This window comes from Dryobates pubescens, chromosome 13 (genome assembly GCF_014839835.1).
Source record: "Dryobates pubescens isolate bDryPub1 chromosome 13, bDryPub1.pri, whole genome shotgun sequence".
Lineage (NCBI taxonomy): Eukaryota > Metazoa > Chordata > Aves > Piciformes > Picidae > Dryobates > Dryobates pubescens.
In genome coordinates, this window is record NC_071624.1 from 7,693,781 (window position 1) to 7,715,323 (window position 21,543).

General features: G+C 39.1%; 1 protein-coding gene across 1 annotated transcript in view; it reads left to right on the forward strand.

Annotated features, from left to right (window-relative positions):
* Positions 1–21,543, forward strand: part of DNER (delta/notch like EGF repeat containing) — an 88,464-nt gene that overhangs the window by 16,122 nt on the left and 50,799 nt on the right. Inside the window, exons 2-3 of the mRNA XM_054166800.1 lie at positions 13,797–14,093; positions 20,863–20,957. Coding sequence (XP_054022775.1) covers positions 13,797–14,093; positions 20,863–20,957 — 392 coding nt within the window. The remainder of the gene's footprint in view (positions 1–13,796; positions 14,094–20,862; positions 20,958–21,543) is intronic.

Below are 21,543 nucleotides of genomic sequence, written 5' to 3' on the forward strand. Positions count from 1 at the left end.
GATGGCACCACCTCCCTGGGCAGCCTGTTTCAATGCCTGACCACTCTTGCAGGAAAGAGATTTTTCCTAATAGCCAATCTAAACCTCCCCTGCCATGATTTCAGGCCATTTCCTCTTATTCTGTCATCTGATACTAGGGAGAAGAGACCAACCTCCACCTCACTGTAGCCTCATTTCAGGGACTTGTAGGGAGCAATGAGGCCTGAGCTCAACCTCCTTATTTTTCAATGCTCTTGACATTTTCCATGCTCTCAGAATGAAAATTGTGTTGTGCTTTGCTTGTTCTGCTGATCAGTTCTGGGCCTCTAGAATATAATATCTTGTTAGAGGGTATGTAAGCTAAATCATTCACTAGCTATTTATTGGATGAGGTCTGTGTATGTTCCCTCTAGAGTTCTAGGAATTCCATGGATTTTCTGTGACTAAACTTAATTCTTTTTTTTTTTTTTCCATATGCTTTATAAGTTTCCCCTCTTATTCACAATGTCAACAGAAGTTACTTCCCTGCCTGTCCTTTGTAAACACATGGAGTCTGTGAGGAATGGTGCTTCTGGTTGTCTGCCTGGACTTGAAGTGATTTTTCCACATTCATATGAGCAGAAGAGGTTAGGACAATGCAAGTATCAATTTGAAATTTGATATTTTTTTTTCCCTAAATCCTCCATCTTTCCATCTAGTAGAATTTCAGGTTTTTACCAACCTGTATTTCCAAAGCCCTGATGAGGATAGCTCATTCCTGTCTTATTTCAAAGGAACACTATTTTTGCTTGGCTTTTGAAGGTACAAGCCCTTGCTGCAGCTGTGGCTTCATTTCATCAGTTACAGCCAGTTCTGGGTGCTGCAGAATTCTGATAATGAGACTTTGCCATTTTATGTAGGTCACCACAAGGACCTGAGAACAGAAATCAGATGACAGAAGGCAAATGGAAGGAAAATGTTAAAACCCAGTAACTATAGCTTTTAGCAGGGATGTAATTGGGTAAAACTTTTATTCCAGAAGTTTGACTCAAAGCCTCAACTATAAGACATCAGTCCATGGTCTTCCATATCTGGATTAAAGATATTTTGTGGGGTTCCTAGGTTCAAGCATTTTCACCAAAGGGATATAGGTCCTTTAAAATGCAGAGGTTCAGTGTGTATTCCCATTTTTGTTGTATAATCCTGGTGAAAACAAAGGTTAGTGAATATTTAACATTTTTTTTCAGGGACAAAAGATGATGCAACAAATTGGGTGGGAATGTTGATCTGCTGGTGGGTATGAAGGCTCTGTAGAGGAATCTGGACAGAGTGGATCAATGGGCTGAGGTCAGTTGTATGAGGTGTAACAAGGACAAGTACTGGGTTCTGTACTTGGGTCACAATAACTCCATGAATACTCCAGGCTTGGGGCAGGGTGGCTGGAAAGGTGCCTGGCAGAAAAAGAACTCTGGGTGGGGAACATAAGCCATCAGTGTGCTCAGGTGGCCAAGAAGGTCAACAGTGTCCTGCCCTGAATCAGGAATAGTATGGCCAGCAGGAGTAGAGAAGTGATTGTTCCCCTTTACTCAGCACTGGTGAGGCCATACCTTGAATACTGGGTTCAGTTTTGCAGCCCTGACTACAGGAAGGACTTTGAGGTGCTGGAGTGTGTCTGGAGAATGCCAATGAGGCTGGTGAAGGGCACCATGTAAATCAACCCATGATCAAAAACCTGCAAAGTTCTGCTGGTGGCATTAGGCTCAAAGCCAAGAATTCATCTGGGGCATCTTCCTCAATCTGTCTGGGTTAGTCCCTGCTAGAGGTGGGATAGAGGAGAGCACTACTTGTGCTCTCACTCCCTTGACCAGTTGACCCAGTTTGCAGTTTTCATTTTTCTAGTTCATTATTGCCTATCTGGAAGATCAGTAGTGGATAACAATCTGTGGGTTGCATCAGGGTTGGGTGCTTTCTTGTTGCATGCTTAACTCTGGCCCCAGGAAGGCAGCACACTTCTAAGAGAAGTGGGTCAGGTCTACATATTGGGCCTTCCATTCCCTTTAGAAGGGAGTAACCTGTAACAATGACTCTTCTCTTTCTCATGGTAGAAGCCATTTTGATGCTAGGCTTGGGCTTCTTTGATCTTGGGAATACTTTTAAGGTCATTGATTCATCTTCCCCGTTGACTGGCTGTGCTTGTAGGGCTTCTTACCTGTTCCTAACCTAGGCCCCAGGGAAGCAGCAGACTTCTCTGTGAGATGTGTCAGGTTGGCAAATAGGACCCTCTGTCCCTCTCAGACCAGCAATAACTTCTTTTTCTCTTGGTAGAGGCAGTCTTGATATGTGGTGCTGACTGTTTTACCTTTGGTAGCTCCTTGGGAGTGTTTTCATCTTTGTCATTGTTTATCTCTTAACCAGTGTAGAACTTACTATGCTTCATCTTATCTCTTAGCAAATGCTTAGAAAACTTAAGATGCATTTTCCTAAAGAAAGCTGTTGAAGGGCTTATAATAAGGGCATATTTCCCTGTTTTTAACAAATCGTTAAAACGAGAAAAAAGAAAAAAGAGAGAGAATCCTGAAGTAATAAATAACAAATAACTGTTAACATTCCCAGTAAACAACCATCAGAATCACAGTATGATGGGGATTGGATCAGGCCCCTGCTCTAGCAGGATCACCCGAAGTAGATTGCCCAGGGTCACAACGTGCATGCAGATTTGGAATCTCTCCAGAGAAGGAGACTCCACAGACTCTCTGGGAAGCTTGTTTCAGTGCTCCATCACTCTCAGAGTACAGAAGTTCTCCTCTAACTTTCCAAGACTAATATGATGAAGTAAAACTGTGCCTGGATGGTCTAAACCACAATCGAATTTGTCAATATTTAGCTGTGGAGCTGTAGCAAGTGTGTAGAAAGGTATGCAGTTCTGCTAAGGCATTCTTTAAAAACTTAGCTTTGGGTGGTAGTGGAGGAGGAGAGCGGGGGCAGTCTTTGGCCAAAATTCTATAGCGAGCTGCAGTGGAAGCTGTGTGAAATGAAGTTCTCTGAGTTACAGAAGCCTCTGTAAGAGCTCTTTACAATAAATAAAACTACAAGTAGGAAAAGCTGCAGTCCTCTTTGTGAGCAGAGCAGGCAATTGTAAGATTAGTGTTTAAAAAAACAAAGTGTGCAGTGCTCTGGGTTTGCTGATCTGGGGTAGTATAACTTGGCCATAGGATGACTGATGAAGACAGAGAATGTTTGCACTGCAATGGAGATAAAAAGCTGTTTCTATTTTTGTAAATAATTCTAAAATCAGCAGAGCAGGCTAAATAGTTGGAACAGCTGTGGTGAGTTTTAATAACAAGAAAAAGAAAAAAGAGAGAGGGGAAAAAAGGACATCTCATCACAGTATGACAGTGCTTTGTTTTGCAAGGTCATTGAAATAAGAAACCTAATAAGAATTGATTGTGAAGAGCAATAATAAATTAGCAGGCAGAATCTTCTCCATTAAATAAAAGCACAAGTACAGTTGCAGTTGGGTGTACCCTTAATTGTGACTATAATTCTAACTCCGTCACTCTAGTGTGCATTTTTAGTTGCAAACTGATTGTATCACAGGACAAGAAAATATGGGTAGTTACCAACATATGGAAAGTCATTCTAAAGGAAACAGTAATTATTTTAGGCATTTACCAGATGGTTTGTCATCTAAAAACTGCTTTGCTTTGCTTTTATTTTACTGGCTCTGCAACTGAAGTGTGCACAGAAGGAGTGTATCCTAAAGAAATTTAGGATAGGATAGTGCCATGCTTCAATCTGCTTGTGATACTCCCAGTTTCCAAATATTTATGTGGCAGATCCATATGCACGTTTGTGGGGGAATATGGCTATATTTTAAACGGGGTAGATACCATGGCAAGAAGTTACAGGCACACCTACAGCACCACTTGCTGTAGTTCTACTGGATTGTGAGGGAGGAGGTTTCTGAAGTTAGTTAAGATAGCTTGCTTTTTTTCTTTTTTGCATAATTTCAGATATCAGTAACATTGACAATGTTTCTGCACAAGACTAAAATAATTGGTTTGTAGGATGTGTTTTTATGGTTGGAAAAGACCTCTGAGATCATCAAGCCCAACAGTCAACCCAACACGAGCATGCCCGCTAAACCATTTCCCAAAATGCCATTTCCTGAACACATCTAGGGCTGGTTACTCCACCACCTCCCCGGGCAGCCTGTTCCAATGCCTGCCCACTCTTTCAGGAGTGGCATTTTTCCTAATATCCACTCTAAACCTCTCCTGGTGCAAATTTAATGCTGTTTCCTCTTCTCCTATCACTAATTACTTTGGAGAAGAGACCAACCAACCCCATCTCATTCCAGCCTCCTTTCAGGACGTTGTAGAGAGCAATGAGATCTCCTCTAAGCCTCCTCTTCTCCAGACTAAACAATCCCAGATGTCTCAGCCATTCCTCACAAGACCCTCTAGACCCTTCACCAGCTTTGTTATTCTTTTTGGATGTGCACCTCTTTGCCCTCCTTGTCACGAGGGGCATAAACTGTATTCAAGGTGTGGCCTCACCAGAACTGAGCACAGGGGGGAAAAACCCTGCCCCAGGCTTGTTTTTTCTACTAATCACATTGCAGGGAAGTCATAGTTCAGGCAGTACAATATTGTAAATACTGTATGTTTTGTACATATTAATTGCATCCCATTGTAGAGTGTAGTTTTTGCTTGTAAATACAGCTTCATTTGCTTCTAACTGAGTTGGTCTGGCAAAAAGTTAATGCTGGGGGGAAATTTCAACCCACCACAACCAGAAATGGTATTTTGCTTCAGTCTGGTTTGGGTTTTGTTAACCTGTATTTTGGTCCTGGAATTCCAGGAGGCATTGATAGAGGATACATGTGAGAAACAATTAACAAAAATTGACTGGAGGTTCTCCTAATCAAATGCAGGAACATTAGGATAATGAATTGGCTACTGCCAAGAGATATTGATCCTTCCAGATGAGCTTGTAATTAAGCAGCAGATCATTTGAACAGGAAAAGGAAATTGCATGGATTTTGTAGACTAACAAAGCAGGCTGTGTAAGGCTGTAAAGGAAGGATGCTTCTTCAGCCATTTCTGGAGACAAGAGTGGATTTTAAAGCTGAAATATAGTAAGAAAGCTTCAGGACTAACTTGTAAACCAAGTATCCTAGTGTAGCCTGCACAATGGAAAAGGGATTTTATTCACATGTAGTTGTTTTTCTAACAACTGTACTTCTTTTCTGTCATTCTCACATAGTGAAGTGGATGCATGTATGACATCTCAGTGTCTGAACTGTTAACTGGCTTAATTGTCCTTTCATTGTCAGAGGTGAACAACGAGTTGTAGAATTCCACAGTGAAATCACCTTTGAAGACCATATGAGAGTTTCTCCTGAAATAAGTCCATGGACATTTGGATGATGATGTCCTCCACATGTTTAAATGGGTACTTAGGGATTTTTAACCCAGAGAGACAATACTGGACCAGATGATCCTTGGGATCCCTTCCTACCTGGCATTCTTGATACTGTGAATGTTAAAACTAGAGCCAGCAAATCAAATGTCGGAGCATCCCGGACTTTGTTGTGAAGTTCAGCATGTTAGTGAATATCTGTCAAAACTATATGCAAGATACCAGAACTGTAGATTAATCCCTAATACCCACTAGGCAGAGTAACAGTATTTTCTAGGATATTTATTGATTTTTCTAATTCTGAGTCTCAATTTGATTTTGCAACTGACACCTTTTTATTCAAGGATGCAAATGTATGCAAGCAGCCATTCCTCATTAGCGGCTCGTGTGCGTTAGATCATCCACTGGCTTAAAAAGAAGGTGAAAACAGGGGGATCTGAAAATCTGTACTGTTTAAGGATGTAGTTGGAGTAGGTGTCCCATGATGGTAGTGCAGCTATAATGTATTTTAACACTTATGGAGAACTCGAAGCACTTGAACACAAAACAGTGTTAGCATGCTGGAGAGTTTCACAAGAAGTCTTTCTGGAAAATGAGCAACAGCCTGAGTTTTCCACCACAGGAGAGAGGTGGGACTAGAACATTATCAATGTTTCCATACCAAAACAAAGGTCACAACAATACTGGAAACTTTGTGCTGTGTGTCCTGCTTCTATGGACTTCTATATTCTTCCTACATATTTATTGTGTAAGTAAAATTAATAATCACAGAAAGGAGACTCCATGAAAATTGGGGAAGGACTATTTATAAGGGCAATGGTTTCAAACTGGAGCAGGGTAGATGCAGGTTGGACATTAGGAGGAAGCTCTTTACAATGGGGGTAGTGAAATACTGTGAAAAAATGTGGTTCAGGCCCCATCCCTGGAGACCCTGAAGGTCAGGCTTGATGAGGGCCTGAGCAGCCTGACCTAGTTGGAGAAGTTGGGGTTTGGACAGTAGGACCTTGGAGGTTCCCTTCCAACCTAATGTGTTGGGGTTTTTTTGGTGGTGGTTTTTTTGGTTTGGGTTTTGGTTGTTTTTTTTTTTTTTAGAATTCTGTTTCTCAGAAAAGTATTTTAATTCTTCAATGTTTAATTCAAGAAGATTTTCTGTAAGGTGAAAGGCAAGTGTGTTAATGGGTAGAAATTTGACAAGCTTATTGGTTAACCATATTGTTTCCAATAGATTTTGGGGTTTTTTGTCCTTTTTTTTTGGCTTTCAGTGGAATCTTGAAGGAACACTAAGTCAGAGCAGTTTTCTGGGCATAAGGAAGCAAACCAGAAGCATACAAAGGAAGAGAGAATTATTTTCATGACTTTGTATTTTTCTTGTCCTTTTATCTTATTATCCTTTTAACTACTTATGTTAATTAAAACAATTTTGAACCAAGTAACAGAGCTGGAACAGAGACTAATGACAAAATTTATACCACAATGGGGTTGTGTTATGTTTTACCATTTTGCAAACACAGCATTAAGAATCTTGTCCTACTCCATTGCAAATTCTCTCCTCAGAGGGAATGGCAGTTGTGTAGTGTCTTAAAATATCATGCAACCTGACCCAGTAAAATGTGCAGGATATAGCACAGCCTTGTATTTTTTATTGTCCATCACCAGAAGCTTCCTGCGAGTCATGCCCCTAGCAGTGGTTTCAAGTCGTTACATTTCTTTTCCTACCTTTATTTTATTTTATTTTAATTTTTTAACATAAATATTTGGTGAAGGTCAAGGACAAGACTATTGATGCCAGATGTATGTATGTAGTTCTCAATAATTTAAATTGAAAAGTTTGACATTTGTCAAAAGATGCTCTCTCACCCTAGGATGTAAATACTTGCATGTGCACACACATTGCAATTTATGTTGAATTGGAGCTGCCCCCAGAGAGATACTGTTTTGTGAAATGTACTGCCCTCTTTTTGCTGTCTGTATACTCAGTGTTTGGCTGCTCAAATGATTCCTAAATCACCATCTTTCAATAGACTAACAGTAGGAAAGTAGCAATTTTAATATCGTAACGAACCCTTAACAGAGCTAAGTTATGAGCAGGGGTATGCAAGTGCCTCACCAATGCATGTGACTTGGATGCAATATGCTGATAATCCCAGAAATAACTTAGAATTCTTTTTATAGTAGCAGGAAATAATCCCTTCAGTTCTTGTAGCTATTTCAAAAGGAGGTTAAGGGCTTTAGACCCTAAAAACCTGATAATCTAGAGGGGAAAATACACCTCTGGAGCATCTACTGTCAGACACTCTTGTGTTACAAGTCAGTAGGGCACAGTACCTTTCTAAAGCCCTGATGGTGGCCACCAAAAATCAGTGTTTTGTTTAAAAAAAAAAAGGAATCTTGAAAAAAAACCAAACCCAAATCCACAGAAAACTATTAAAAGTGCAAGCATATGTATAGGACTTTAATTAATAAAAGATGGCTAGAGCTATCAGTAGGAAATGCAATTTTGGTGCCATTGTCCTTGTATTCCAGGCAAAACTTCCCAGCATGGTTGTGATCAGATATGCGAATCCTTACCCTCCCAATTCCTGTGAGTGATTGCCATCATGTATAGTACACTTGTGCAGAGTGCTGGTGTACGGAACCTCAGAGGCTCTGTGTATAAACCATTAAAGGCAATACATGTAGTCTTTGAATAAAGAAGCAAAAGAATTACATAACAGGTAGGAATAGACAGAGTGGCAAACAAATGAGGATCATTGGATAGTTTGTTTTAACATTTTGATTACTAAGATGAAAGAACCAAAGGAAAAAGCAATTAGTGTTACTATACCAGTATGTAGTTCCAAGGTATACTGGTCTTTTCCAGTTGAAACAATCTTACGATCTTCCTGGAAAGAATATTCCTTGAATCTTGAGGTTAGAGTTTAGTTGGTTGTGCACTAGTATGTTCCCCACTGACATCTCAGCTTATAATTGGATTGTGTCAGAAGGAGTTTGAGTCATTTTGGTTACCATAAATCCACATTTTTTTGTGTCTGTTGCTGTCTCTTTTGTGGGTGCCTCCATGACACACTGTCCCACAGAGGTGGGCTTAGGACCCAATTTTTACTCCTCTAGAGCTAGATATTTTAGAGATAGTTTCCTATTTGAATTTCCCTTTCAGGAAGGCATAGTCCTCCCCACTAAATAATTAAAAGTCTGTGGATATAATGAGAAGTTGTGAGAGTGATTGAGAAGCTGAAATTACAAGAAAATAATGAAACCCTGACATTAGAGAAAGTGTATTGGCATAGGCTAGAAAGAGAGAATTCTGAACAATTGTCACTGTGGAAAAAAGGATTATCCAGTCTAAATTAATACAAATTTTGGAAAGTCTTTTGGACCACCTGGATAGATTTGGTTTTGAAAATTGTCCCCAAAAAGGTACTGTACTGACTGAGCAAAACAGCTCTTCCAGATGAGGTTCAAAGAAGCACTGCCTTTGAACAGAGCGTATAAAGACCTATTTTATGCATCTGAAGAGTGGCTGATTCTCAAAGTTCAGGCATTTGCTGCTGTTGTCATGCCTTAACAAGTTAATGTGTGTTAGCTGCCATGAAGTAACTGCGTTCACTCTTAGCCTGTCATAAAATGTGAGATAAAACGTTGTAGTTTAAACTGCTTTCACAGAGCAAAAATTGCAAGGGCAGAGAGTATGACGATGGGAATGTGTGTCAACATGAGGGAGTGATGCTGTTTAAGCAAGGAGGAGCAGAGGCATTTGGGGCTTTTATCTCTGGTCCAAACATCGTTCAAATATTTAATCCAATTACTTCTTGTAGTAAAAGAAGTTCTTCAGGGATGAGAAACTGGATATTGATTTGAAACCCCTCAGAAAGGTGCTTCATTATGAGATAAAGGTGCTGACTTTCTGTACTGCCTCCAACCCTATCTTGAAAGAAAAAATTACTTATGATCAGAAAACTCTTTAAATTCCTAATCCAAGAAGCAAGGCTGTGCTGTAACAGCCAGAGAACTAGAAGCAGCTGCTTCACATTTGCATCCCCTTTCATTGATTTTCTTAAGATGTCAGTTCTGCTCACTATTTAGAGAGCAGTGAGGTACCCCTCAGTCTCCTCCAGGCTAAACCATCCCAGCACCTTCAGCCACTCTTCAAAAGGCTTGTTCTCCAGATGCTTCACCAGTTTCATTGCCTGCACTTGATGTGTAAATCCCAGCATCTGCATTAAAAAAATGTAGCTGGGTCTTGGAATTCTAATCTCAAGCCAAGATGATTCGTAGTGTGAGGTTGAAGGTTGGACTTGATGACCCTAGACATCTTTTCCATCAGAAATAATTCTATGATAGCAGTTACACTGTAGGTTGCCAACACCTCGTGAGAGTAAATAGAAATGATGCTGTGGCAAAAACCCTCAATTCTAATCTTTGCAGATCTATGGCTACTTCTTAGATCCTTTCTGATAAGCAAGTTGCCCTACCTTCAGAATGGTTATTCTGACTTCATCTCATTTTAAAAAAGCACCTCTGCTATGTATGGGTGTTGCCGAAAAAAACACATTAAGGTGGCTTAACTTGTCTGCTTCAAATGTAGTGTTAAATCCACACCTAGTCTCTTTTCAATGGTGTCCTGTGATGTAACAAAGGAAAATGGACACAGACTGAAACACGGAAAGTTCCACCTTAATATGAGGAAAAACTTGCTCACTACAAGAGTGACAGAGCCCTGGAGCTGGCTGCCCAGAGAGGCTGTGGAGTTTCCCTCTCTGGAGACTTTCAAGAGCCGTCTGGATGCATTTTTGTGTGACCTCCCCTAGCTGATCCTGCTTTGGCAGTGGAGTTGGACTCTGTGATCTCTGGAGGTCCCTTCCAACCATTCTGTGTTTCTATGAAATACCAACCAGGACAAAGGGGAAAAAAAAAATCTGTATTAAGAAGTTATAAAAACAGTCTAATAATAAAAGGTGAGGAAAAAGAGTTAGGTACTTCTTAGTAATTATTTATGTACATGCTTACCTCTGGCAGTACTGTGGTTAGTGTGAAGTAGATATTTTCCTTTTGTTGAAGGATAGTGATCTCAATTTATTTTTCAGTTATTTTAGTATGTCTTGAAGTAAGAATGTGCCTGAGGATAGGTGGAGCAAAGCATCTGATGTGTGGTAACTACTTGTGCAAGGCTAAGTAAGCCATTTGCTGGAGCTCTGTTTTTAAAATCACTCATGCTGTTTAAAATTTGCCTTTTAATGTTTGGTGGTTTATTAGCTAGATTTGGGCAGCTGTTCTTTGGTTCTCAATTAAACAGACAATTTCTTCAGGCTTTTATTTTTTTTTCTTTTTTCTGCTTCACTGAAGTAAAGAAAATGTTTCATATCCATTCATTACATTCACTGGGAGTTTCATTACTCTGAATATCCAGAACTCATAGAGTGAGACTGGTGGCTTGGAAGCAATCCAAAATGCTCATGGTTAACAGTGTTTCGATGTTTTAAATTATCTGATAAAGGTTGCACTTCTTTATTAGATTTATTGATGTTTTGGCTGGGGAGTTGGGGCGTTTGGGGCATTCAGTGGTGTTGTCAAAGGAAAGCAGTAAATATTTACATCTAGAAAGAAGTTGCTTAGTATCACAGGATCCCAGGTTGGAAAGGATCCCAAGGATTATCTGGCCCAACCTTTCTAGGTAATAGTCTACTTGAAATGAGGTGGCCCAGCACCTTGCCAAGCTGAGTCTTAAAGCTGCCCCATGTATAGGAATCCACTACTTCCCTTGGAAGATGATTCCAATGTCTAACAGTAGTTTCAATATGATAAAGTTCTTGGCATTAGCCTCATAAATCTTAATTCCAGTTTTATGTTGAAGCTTGCAGTAAGTTTCTGATAACTGAAATGGATCTTGCTGTCATATTAGCGTTTTCTGTGGTACATTTTCTACTGCTGACATTGTTTTGAGGGATGGGAAGGAAAGCCCTGATTGCTGTGGCTGCCAGGACCTCTATATGAAGTATTCAATGTTACTTTGTGGACTGTCCATTCTATAAAGTCACTGATACCCAGGATTCGCACAGGGGTACTTTATTTGTACAAAATAGTACTATTTTGGCGCTTTTTTTTAAATCTAGCAAACTCTGACATTCAGATTCCTGTATGGAGTGGCTGGTATCTACCAAGGTATGGTGGTCACTGCACCCTGTGAGAAAGTGTTTCACTATGACATAGCACTAGTTCTCCACATGTGGTACAATAATTGCTTTCCAAAAGTATCCTTATAGAATAAAATCATTAAGATTGGAAAAGACCTCTAAGATTGTGAAGTGCAACCTTCTACCTGCCATCTGCATGACCACTAGACCATGTCCTGAAGTGCCACATCTAATTTATTTTTTAACACCTCCAGGGATGATGACTCCACCATGTCCCTGGGCAGCCTGTTCCAATGCTTGACCACTCTCTCAGGAAAGAAATTCTTCCTAATATCCAACCTAAACCTCCCCTGGCACAGTTTGAGGCCATTACCTCTTGTCCGGTCCTGTCAGTTACTTGGGAGAAGAGGCCAACACTGACCTCACTCCAACCTCCTTTCAGGTAGCTGTAGAGACCAATAAGGTCTCCTTTCAGCCTCTTCTTCGGGCTGAACAATCCCAAACACATTCAGAAAAATACAAGTTTACAAGTCTGTAAACACATACAGAAAAATTATTGCAGGAAGCTTTTCAGTAACAGCCATTTAAGGTGGTGAGAGGTACCCGTGGGCACCACAGTGCTGATATTGGTTAATTTTTGTGTTCTTATGAAAAAAAAAAATTATTCATCCTAACTCTCACAACTAGAGTGAATTAGTCACTCTTTATGTTTATAGTCATAGAATTGTTTCATTTGGAAGAGACCTCTAAAGACCATTGAGTCCAACCTTCAGCCTAAGACTGTCATGGCCATTAAACCATGTCCCGAAGTGCCATATCCACACATTTCCTGAACAACTCCACCACTTCCCTGGGCAGCCTGTTCCAATGCTTGACCACATTTTCAGTAACAACGTTTTTCCTAATATCTTATCTAAACCTTCCCTGTTTAGTTATGGTTGGAGAATTAATCTATTCTTCACCTGACTTGTTTTCAAGCAGATCTTGCTTTGGTATAGTGTCTTTAGTGTCTTTTGTGGGTTAAGTGAAAAAGATAATAGAATTTAAGATTTTTTTCCTTAAATTTAAAGAATCTTTGAAGGGTATTTCTCTGACTACTTCTGCTTGTCTGAGAAAGGAGGAAACCTGAATAGCAACAGAAGAAAAAGAGTGAAAGAAAGAATAGGAAACACACTTGAATATCCATAGGTTACAGATTTAGTGTTACTGTACAGGAACCTATTTATTATTTTCATTTGTGCTTCACTGCTTGAGAGTTCCTATCTGCACCTGTCTCTGTGCTTCCCATCCTGAAAAAAAATTTGCTTTCTAACCAGACAATACAGGCAGTTTCTTTTACACTTAAGAAAGAGACAGACATGAGGTCTGACTGCTCTTGGGTCACACAGAATGTCTCTGGGAGAGTAAGAAATTGAACTGATTCTGTGATGCTGAAGTCCCACTGAGGCAAAAACCAGTCTTTTCTGAAGACAGAATAAAATGCATTTGTTTCATATGGTTATCTCAGTACTTTTTCCATGGACACTTTTTGGAACATCTGAGGCTTTTTTTTCTATTTCAATTCATCCTATTTTCTTGTATTTAGTTTTCAGTTTGCTTTAATATTTAACATGTGGTAGAATGGGATTTAAAACCTCACTGTATTAAAACCAAACAGATTTTAATAATTTCTTTCTGAAGTATTCAAAAGCTGAGAATTGTTAGTGCATTGTGCATAACTTGAAATTGCTGTGTCTGATACCTTTTCTCTGCTGGTGATACATGGTGGATATTCCCATGATCTCTTCCTGGAGAGCAGTCGTCTGCTCTTGTATTGGGGAATTTCTTCAGCAGTGTGGATGCAAAGCCAGTTTTACTGACTTAAAAAATTTACCCTAAGATCTGTTTTTACCAGAACACATGCAGAAACTAGGTAAATGCCAACCATCTAAAGACATTTTCCATACTTGAAAACCACATTTTACTGGGAAAATTGTCTCAGGGATCCATTAAAGAGTTAGAAGCTTTTGGACTATGTCAACTTTTAATATCTGAAGACTGTTTTGGGGGTTGTGAGTGACTCTGAACATGTGTGAAACACCAGCCTTTGACATTGTGGCAGAACTTGGGTTTGTTAACAGGTTGAAAGTCACTATGTAAAATCCATTTAAACAATCATAAATATATTTGGAAGATAAACACAGGAAGGGGGGGGGGGGTGGAAATCCTGTTTTATGGTCTTTGTAAAGCTCAGAGACAAATCCTTGATGTGCAGTAACTGACCAAATGATATGTTTCTCCCAGTTTGTTTCAGATCCTTGTGCCAGCAACCCCTGTCACCATGGTAACTGCAGTGCTAGTGGTGATGGCTACCTCTGTCTCTGTAATGAAGGCTATGAGGGAACACACTGTGAACGCTCATTTCAAAGTCTTCCAGGCCCTGAACAGGCAGAGCTGACGTCACCACGGCAGAGCAGACCAGTCTCATCCACCTTGGAACCTGACATTGTTCTTCCACGTTCAAGAGCAACTGTGACATTACCTACATGGCAACCAAAAGCAGGACAGAAAGTTGTAGATCTGAAATGGGATGAAACAGAGGTGAGAATATTATGTCTAAATGAAAATGCACAGAAAAGAACTTGCATTGTTGTTTTGTCATTTGTGCATGGTTTCACGTATGTCTGCATGAGAGGACTGAAGATTTGATCTCTGTCCTCTACTTTTTAAAAGTAATGGGCTTACTTTGGCCAACATGTTGTATTGAGTATTTCTTTGAAATCATAGATTCATGGAATGGTTTGGGTTGGAAGGAACCTTAAAGATCATCTAGTTCCAACCCTCCTGCCATAGGCAGGGACCCTTCCCACTAGACCAGGTTGCTCAAGGCCTTGTCTAACCTGGCTGTGAGCACCTACAGGGAGGGGAAATCTGCAGCCTCCCTGGGCAACCTGTTTCAGTGTCTGACCACCCTTAGGTTTTAAGAATTTCTTCCGAATATCCAGTCTAAGTCTTCCCTCTTCCAGCTTAAAGCTATTACCTCTCATCCTGTCACTACGAGCCCTCGTTAAAAGTCATTCATCCATCTGATGCCCAAGGAAGTTTATTCACCTTGTGCAAAGCTATTGCCTGTTCTTTCTTCCAGCCATTTGTATGACACTATCTTTAAACACAAAGAAATTTAGGAAAATCACAATGCAATACTTTTTTAGCAATTTGCAATTCTAGTCATATGTTGTTTTGAGAAATGTCCCCCTGCAGTGTTAAGAAAACATAGCTATTTGAGGATTAAAAGTGGTGGTCAATGCAGCACACAACTCTAGAGATGCGATTTTGTTATCTCTTAGTAAAATGACAAACTGAACCTTGGGCAAAATCACAACTGGAACGCATGCAACATATGATCCTTAAGAAATGTGATCTTTGCTTTCTATTGTATTTGATGCTTATTGGTAATTCCTAGATGCCTTGCATGGACACAAATAGCTGTAAAAAGAATAGAAAACCAGCAAGCTTCACTTAATTATCCTTAAATATTAATCTTTGTGTGTGAAAACTAAGTATAGATAGAAAGTGTGCTTGCTCACAAACAAAGAATTATTTATCTCTTAATAACCTTTTAATGGATTAAGATCATTCTATCACATGACCATCCTCCTCCCTTCTTCTCTGAAGTCCAGCACTGCAAGGATGATTTGTAGTTGTCTTCATTGTTATTCTCTTACTTGGAGGTGCAAGACCCCTACTTCTGCATATGCTATTTCTACAACAGTTGGTACTAGGCATCTCCAACATGGTCCAGAGATCACCTACCTATAATAATACTACATATATGCATAATACATCCCAACAAACAGTCTGCATAGAAGTGAGCATCTGTTTTGGGGGTAATGGTAGTGCCTCTTTCCTGTTGTTTTGTTTGGATGAACTTCATACCAAGCACCTAGGAGTAATGAAACTTGTTGCTGAGGAAATGCTATAATTACAGATAGGCAAAGAATTAATTGCTTTGTAAAGTCATTTCACTGGAGTTTATTGGGGAATAAATAGATAGAATGTCAGCTGTATGAGGTTTTTGAAGTGTTTCAAGGAGTGTGATTCTTTAGAGGTGTTTTCATATGCTACATATTGGACAAGCGAACAGGCATGAGTTCATTCCTAGGAAAAGTGTATTTTTCATCATTCTTTGCTAGCCCAACCAAATTTATTTGTGGTTTTTTACTGTAACATTTATTTACTTTCAAAAATTGACTTAAAGTCAAGCTATGTAAAATGTATGTTTGACATGTTATGACTCAGATTAGATCTGAAGTATAAATAGTTATAGGGCTGCATCCCATTTCAATGGGAGTTCTGGTGGGCAGTGTCTGGAGAACAGAGCTGTGTTTATTGGAATTCCATCTCCCATATATGTTATTTTACAGCAGAGCATAGGTCAGGCACTAAGTAAAGTATGGAATTTGGAGAGAGCACTGAAGCAGAAACAAACATTGATCTGCTTTCATTACTTAGTTTAAATGCAGTGTGATCTCTGCATGGGTGCTTCGTATGTCGTTATTAATTAAGGGCATGCCCTTCTCTGTACCAGATTTCCCTTGTGTGTCTTCCTCAGTCTGTGGTCTGGTACTGCATAAGTAACAATTCTGCACATTTGCATTTTAGGTAGATTCACTAACCATTTCAGCCAAACATGTAATTCATGGGTGGGTATTTTTACAGTCTTGTCATAGGAGATAGGTTTGTCAAGCAGGACTTGCCTTTCATAAACCCATGCTGACTGGGCCTGATCACCTCTTTGTCCTGTATATGGTGTGAAATGACACTCAAAATAACCTGCTTTGTGACTTTCCCCAGTACTGAGGTCAGATGAAGTTGGTAGTTCTTTCAATCCTCCTTTTGTCCTTGTAAGTCTTGTTCTGCAGACACTTCACCATCTTTGTTCTGCTTCTCTGGACATGCTCCAGCACCTCAACATCCTTCTTGTAGTGAGGGGCCCAAAACTGAACCCAGTACTCAAAGTGCAGCCTCACCAGTGCTGAGTACAGGGGCATGATCCTGTTGACTAAGCTATTCTTGATCCAGACCAGGATGCTCTTGGCCTTCTTAGCCACCTGGGCACATACACACACTGTGTCAAACAGCATCCTGAAAGCCTTCTCTGCTAGGCAGCTTTCCAGCCACTCTGCCCCAAGCCTGGAGGGTTGCATGGTGGTGTTGTGACCCAGGTTCAGGACGCAGCACTTGGTCTTGTTAAACCTCATACAGCTGATCTCGGCCCATTGATCCAGCCCATCCAGATCCCTCTGCAGACCCTTCCTACCTTTGAACAGATCAGCACTACCACCCAATTTGATGTCATCTGCATACTTATTGAGGGTGCACTCAATCCCCTTGTCCATATCATTGATAAACATGTTAAGACAGTACTGCCCCCTGGGGAACACCACTTGTCATCAGCTGCCAACTGGGTTTATCTCCATTCCCCACCACTCTTTGGGCCCAGCCATCCTCCCATTTTTGTTACCCAGCAAAGTGTCCAACCATCCAAGCCATGAACAGCCGGTTTCTCCAGGAGGATGCTGTGGGAGACAGTATCAAAAGCTTTACTAAAATCCAGGTAACTGGGTCACCTTATAGAAGGAGATCAGGCTGGTCAAGCAGGACCTGCCCTTCATGAATCCATGCTGGCTGGGCCTGATCACAATGATAATCACATGATTATAATTCAGTTAAAGGCTAGTACACTTACTTTATCAAAGTAATAAGGGCACTTATGTAAAAATAGTGCTTTGGAATTGCTGTATGCATTCCAGCACTTGCTGAATTAAGCATTTATCTCATTCTTCTGGATGGTTTGTGGGGCAGGAGAGTATCTGAACTATTCACATGATTTTAAGGTTTTTAGAAAAGTTGTAATTTGGAAGAACAGTTTGTTGCTCTCTTAGCTATCACACCTGACTTCCTTTGCAATCTCATCCATCCTACTGGTATGGCCTGGTAAAGTAATCTTTTAGGTAAGTCACACTGTTGTCTTGTTAATGTTCAGGTGGAGACTATAGGAGTAGGTAGTCTTCTGGAGATTTCACTCTTGCCTTCTCAGATGGTGCTCCTCCTATACCCATGTGAAAACTTGAGAAGTTAACACTGTTTAGACAATTTAAGAAGAAATGTAATGTTTGATATATTATCTTTCGAAAAAACAAGAACTGGGGCTTACAAGAATGCTGGGAAGGGACTTTTTACAAGGGCTTGTTGTGATAGGATGAGGGGAATGTCTTTTAGCTGGAAGAGAGGAGTTTTAGCCTTGATATTAGGAAGAAATTCTTTACAGTGAGGGTGGTGAGACACTGGAATGGGGAGGTTGTGCATTTTCCCGCCCTGGAAGATGTCGACGGTCAGGTTGGAGAAGGCATTGATTAACCCGGTCTGTTAGAAGATGCCCCAGCCCATGACAGGAGGGTTGGAACTAGATGATCTTTAAGGTCCCTTCCAACCCAAAACATTCTGTGATGCTGTTTAGGTGCAAACTTCTGGAATGTCTGTGTGTTCCATAACATGTACACAACATATGTGTAGTAGGAATGCTGTATTTCCTATCAGCAATTTGATATTTAAGCTCTTCAGTGTATTCTGTGTTGTCATAGGAGCTTATCTTTGTAAGCAGTTCCTAAACATAGTTCAGGCTTTGGAAGGTGAATGAAGATTTTAATTTTCTAGGGTGACTATTTTTAAAGTAGCTGCATCATTTATCCTGTATCTATAAGTTTGGTCCCCAAGGTTTTGTACTAATGAGTGCTTCAGGGGAATTTTGGAAGAGTTTATTGTTATTGCAGTTATGTATAATGTTTCTTTAAGATTGTCCTTAAATGGTCTGTTTCTACTTTTTACTTTAACTCTGCCATTTATTATTATTATTATTTTTAATTGAAAGAGGAATTAAGATAGGAATGCTCTTCATTTTACATTCTAAAAATAATTTAAGTATATTTTCCAGTGAATTCTGTTTTAAATATCTCCTACCAGTTCTAGCAGGGATTTTGTTTTGTTTTGCTTTTGGTTTGTTTTTCAGACTTACAGATTGTTTTAACCTTCTGAGTGTCCTTTCTTATTGTATTGGTCTTCTTTGTCCTCATTCTCCAGTCTTTCAGTATTTCAGAGAGCTCTAAGACAAGAGAGAGATATGTTTAAAATTCTTTAAGCAAATTTCCCACAGCTGTGGAAAAACCGTGTGATGTATTTCCTAATTCAGGTGCCAAAGTGGTCATTTTTATCTGCATACTATTTGTCTGAAATAGGACACTGCTGGAACCACTTTTTGTTGTAGTTCATTATGAGGTCTGCTGCTGCTTACTACATTTATTGTCTGATCCAAGTAACTTTTTTTTTAAATATTAAAAAACAATATTAAAAAAATTCTGTGTTTAGTGTCCTAGCAGTTTAGAATATTATTTTACCAGGTTCATAGAGCATGAAGTTAGAGCCAGTTGCAAATAGAGTTCATGAATAAAGACACAAAACATTACAGATATTTTAATAGAAGAGTCCAAATCTCCCATTTTGCATTTCACTTCTCTGTTTACTGTTGAAATCTTTGCTTTTCAGGCTGAGTAGTGCTTAATCCTGATGTGTCTGCCAATCAAAGTATTTTTGGTTGTTCTTTTTCAAAGAGATTGATATCCTTTGCTTAAACTAAAATGGCATAGTAAGGTAAATGACATGCCTAAACTACTTTCTTTGGTTTTAATCTTGTTTTCCAAGGTAATGCATCCATGAAGTTGTAAAGCTATAAATACTTTAAAAGTCAGTGCATCTTTGGATGTAGTATAAAGTAGTAGTATAGATGTAGTATAAGACCCTGTGAAATAAGAAATATTTCTTTCTTTTTTATTTTTCCCTTCTGTTTCAGCAGGCATAGAGAGTCTCAAAGAAAATGAAAGTTTAAATGTTGGTAAATACCAAAGGAAGGGTGTTAGCCAAACTAATTTTGGATTCATTTTGGTTTGAATGTTAGTTCCATAATTTTGGCTTGCAAGATTGCAAAGTTGTAATGGATATAATTTCCACCCCCCAAAAAAAGTTATTTGAACAAATACAACAAAATTGCATCTCGTTTTCTTTTCATGTATTCATATTATATGTGCCAGAGAATTCAACGATTCATCAAGTAATCTAGACAGATTGAGGAAATGCGGAAGATGAGTATTTGTCTTCTTGGAGTCTCCTAAAAATTTCTACTTGCACCATATTCTGGACTTCTGTTCATGTTTTCACAGGTGTCTCATAATCATGTTGAAAATACTAATTTGAATTGTACTTAAGTTTACAAATTACATTCTGAGTCTTTCTTTGGACAGTTAATTCACAGAAGTGTGTCACGTTAGTGTTACTTTCCCTCTAAGGTTGATATAAAATGTTGCATACACATTCTAGGTGACTGTGAAGACTGTAACATTGCAAAGTTTGCCCAGCCATTGGAAAATGAAACTGTTCTAGTTTGTTTACACTATGGTATTTTATAGCCAAGCTAATGAAGATACCTGAAAACTACTTAATTAGGTCTACTGATGATGTTCATTTAGGTGACAGAAAAACTCAAGTATGCCACACAAAATATTACTGATTTGCAATAAAGGTATCCTTGGAAATGCTAATGGTTTTCAATATGCCTTTATTAAGCTACTACTTTACAAGATACGAATAATGGTGATTTCACAGTGTTGTATTGCATCCTGTATGGTATCTTGATCTAGTTAATACAGTAACTGATTTCTATGCTTAGTAGGCATCACAGATTTGGTACATACATCCTTTCACACTCAGCTGTGCTCATAATTATTTGGTTTTCATCTGAAAGCAGAGTTTGTCCAAGCAACTTTTACTTAGAAAGAATAGTAATGGGAAAGTGGGGGAACATCATGTTTTTAAAGTAATCTGTGTTTGGGGGAATTAAAAAAAAATCAATACAGTAGAAAGACAATGTCAGTATTGGGTATTACAAATCCTCCAAGGTCACCTAAATTAATGAGGCAATATGTCATGGATGTGGCAAATATTAGAGCTTGAATTATATTTTAAAAGACCAGAAGGCTATTAGTCTTTTCTAAACATGATCACTTCTGAAGGAAGATGCCTCTTAGAAGTTCAGACTTCCATGCAGGAAGTTTTTGTTAAAACAAAAATCCAGAAGGACGATATTATGTGAATTTTCAGAACATTTGTTGGTAGTATGAATGTTGTTGTCCATCCTGGTGATTTTTAAAAGTTCTCTACTGGACTCTGACTCTAAGTGCTGTTTTGAAAAACTTCTTTCATGTTTTCTCTGGCCAGGCTTTCTGGCTTAGTGTTAAAAGCTCCCTATTTTTATTTTCAGATAACCCCAGATGTGGCTTGTGGAAATGCCAGTTCCAATACCTCTGCTGGAGGTCGGCTTGTCTCCTTTGAAGTTCCACAGAATACATCAATAAAGTAAGAATATTTGTCATATGTGATGAAATATAAAAAAACTTTTATATTAATTTGCCTGTTTTCAGATTTTCTCAAATGGCTAAAAGCACATGAAAGAAATTCAAGACCAAGCATCTAGCAGTGTCACCGCAGCTCTGTGCTTGGTATAATTTTCCCCACGTATCTAAAACTTTAAAAGATATAAGTATGTAAACTCTTTCTGGGCTATCAGAATGTATTAGAAATTAGGGCAGACATGTTGAAGATGTCAGTTTAGAGAGGATACAACATTTCCTTTCTCCTACATGCAGTGAATGCACCTTTTTTCTGCTTTAATGTCAAGACGCAGTTGGTGGTAGAAAGTGTTATCATTGACTACATAAATGTATGTATTTTGTGAATTTGTATTTGATCTCTGGATTGTTGCTTTGGGTGTCATCCATTGTGAAATCTTTGTGTGTGTCCTACAAAACACATTGCTCTAAAATTGGAATTTATTCTGTATTATTCACTTTTCAAGCTCATGCTTTCTCAATGGAATACATTCTTTCTTACTCTTGCTAAACAGAACCTGACTACCTAGAAAGATCTGATCCTGTCAGCTGGA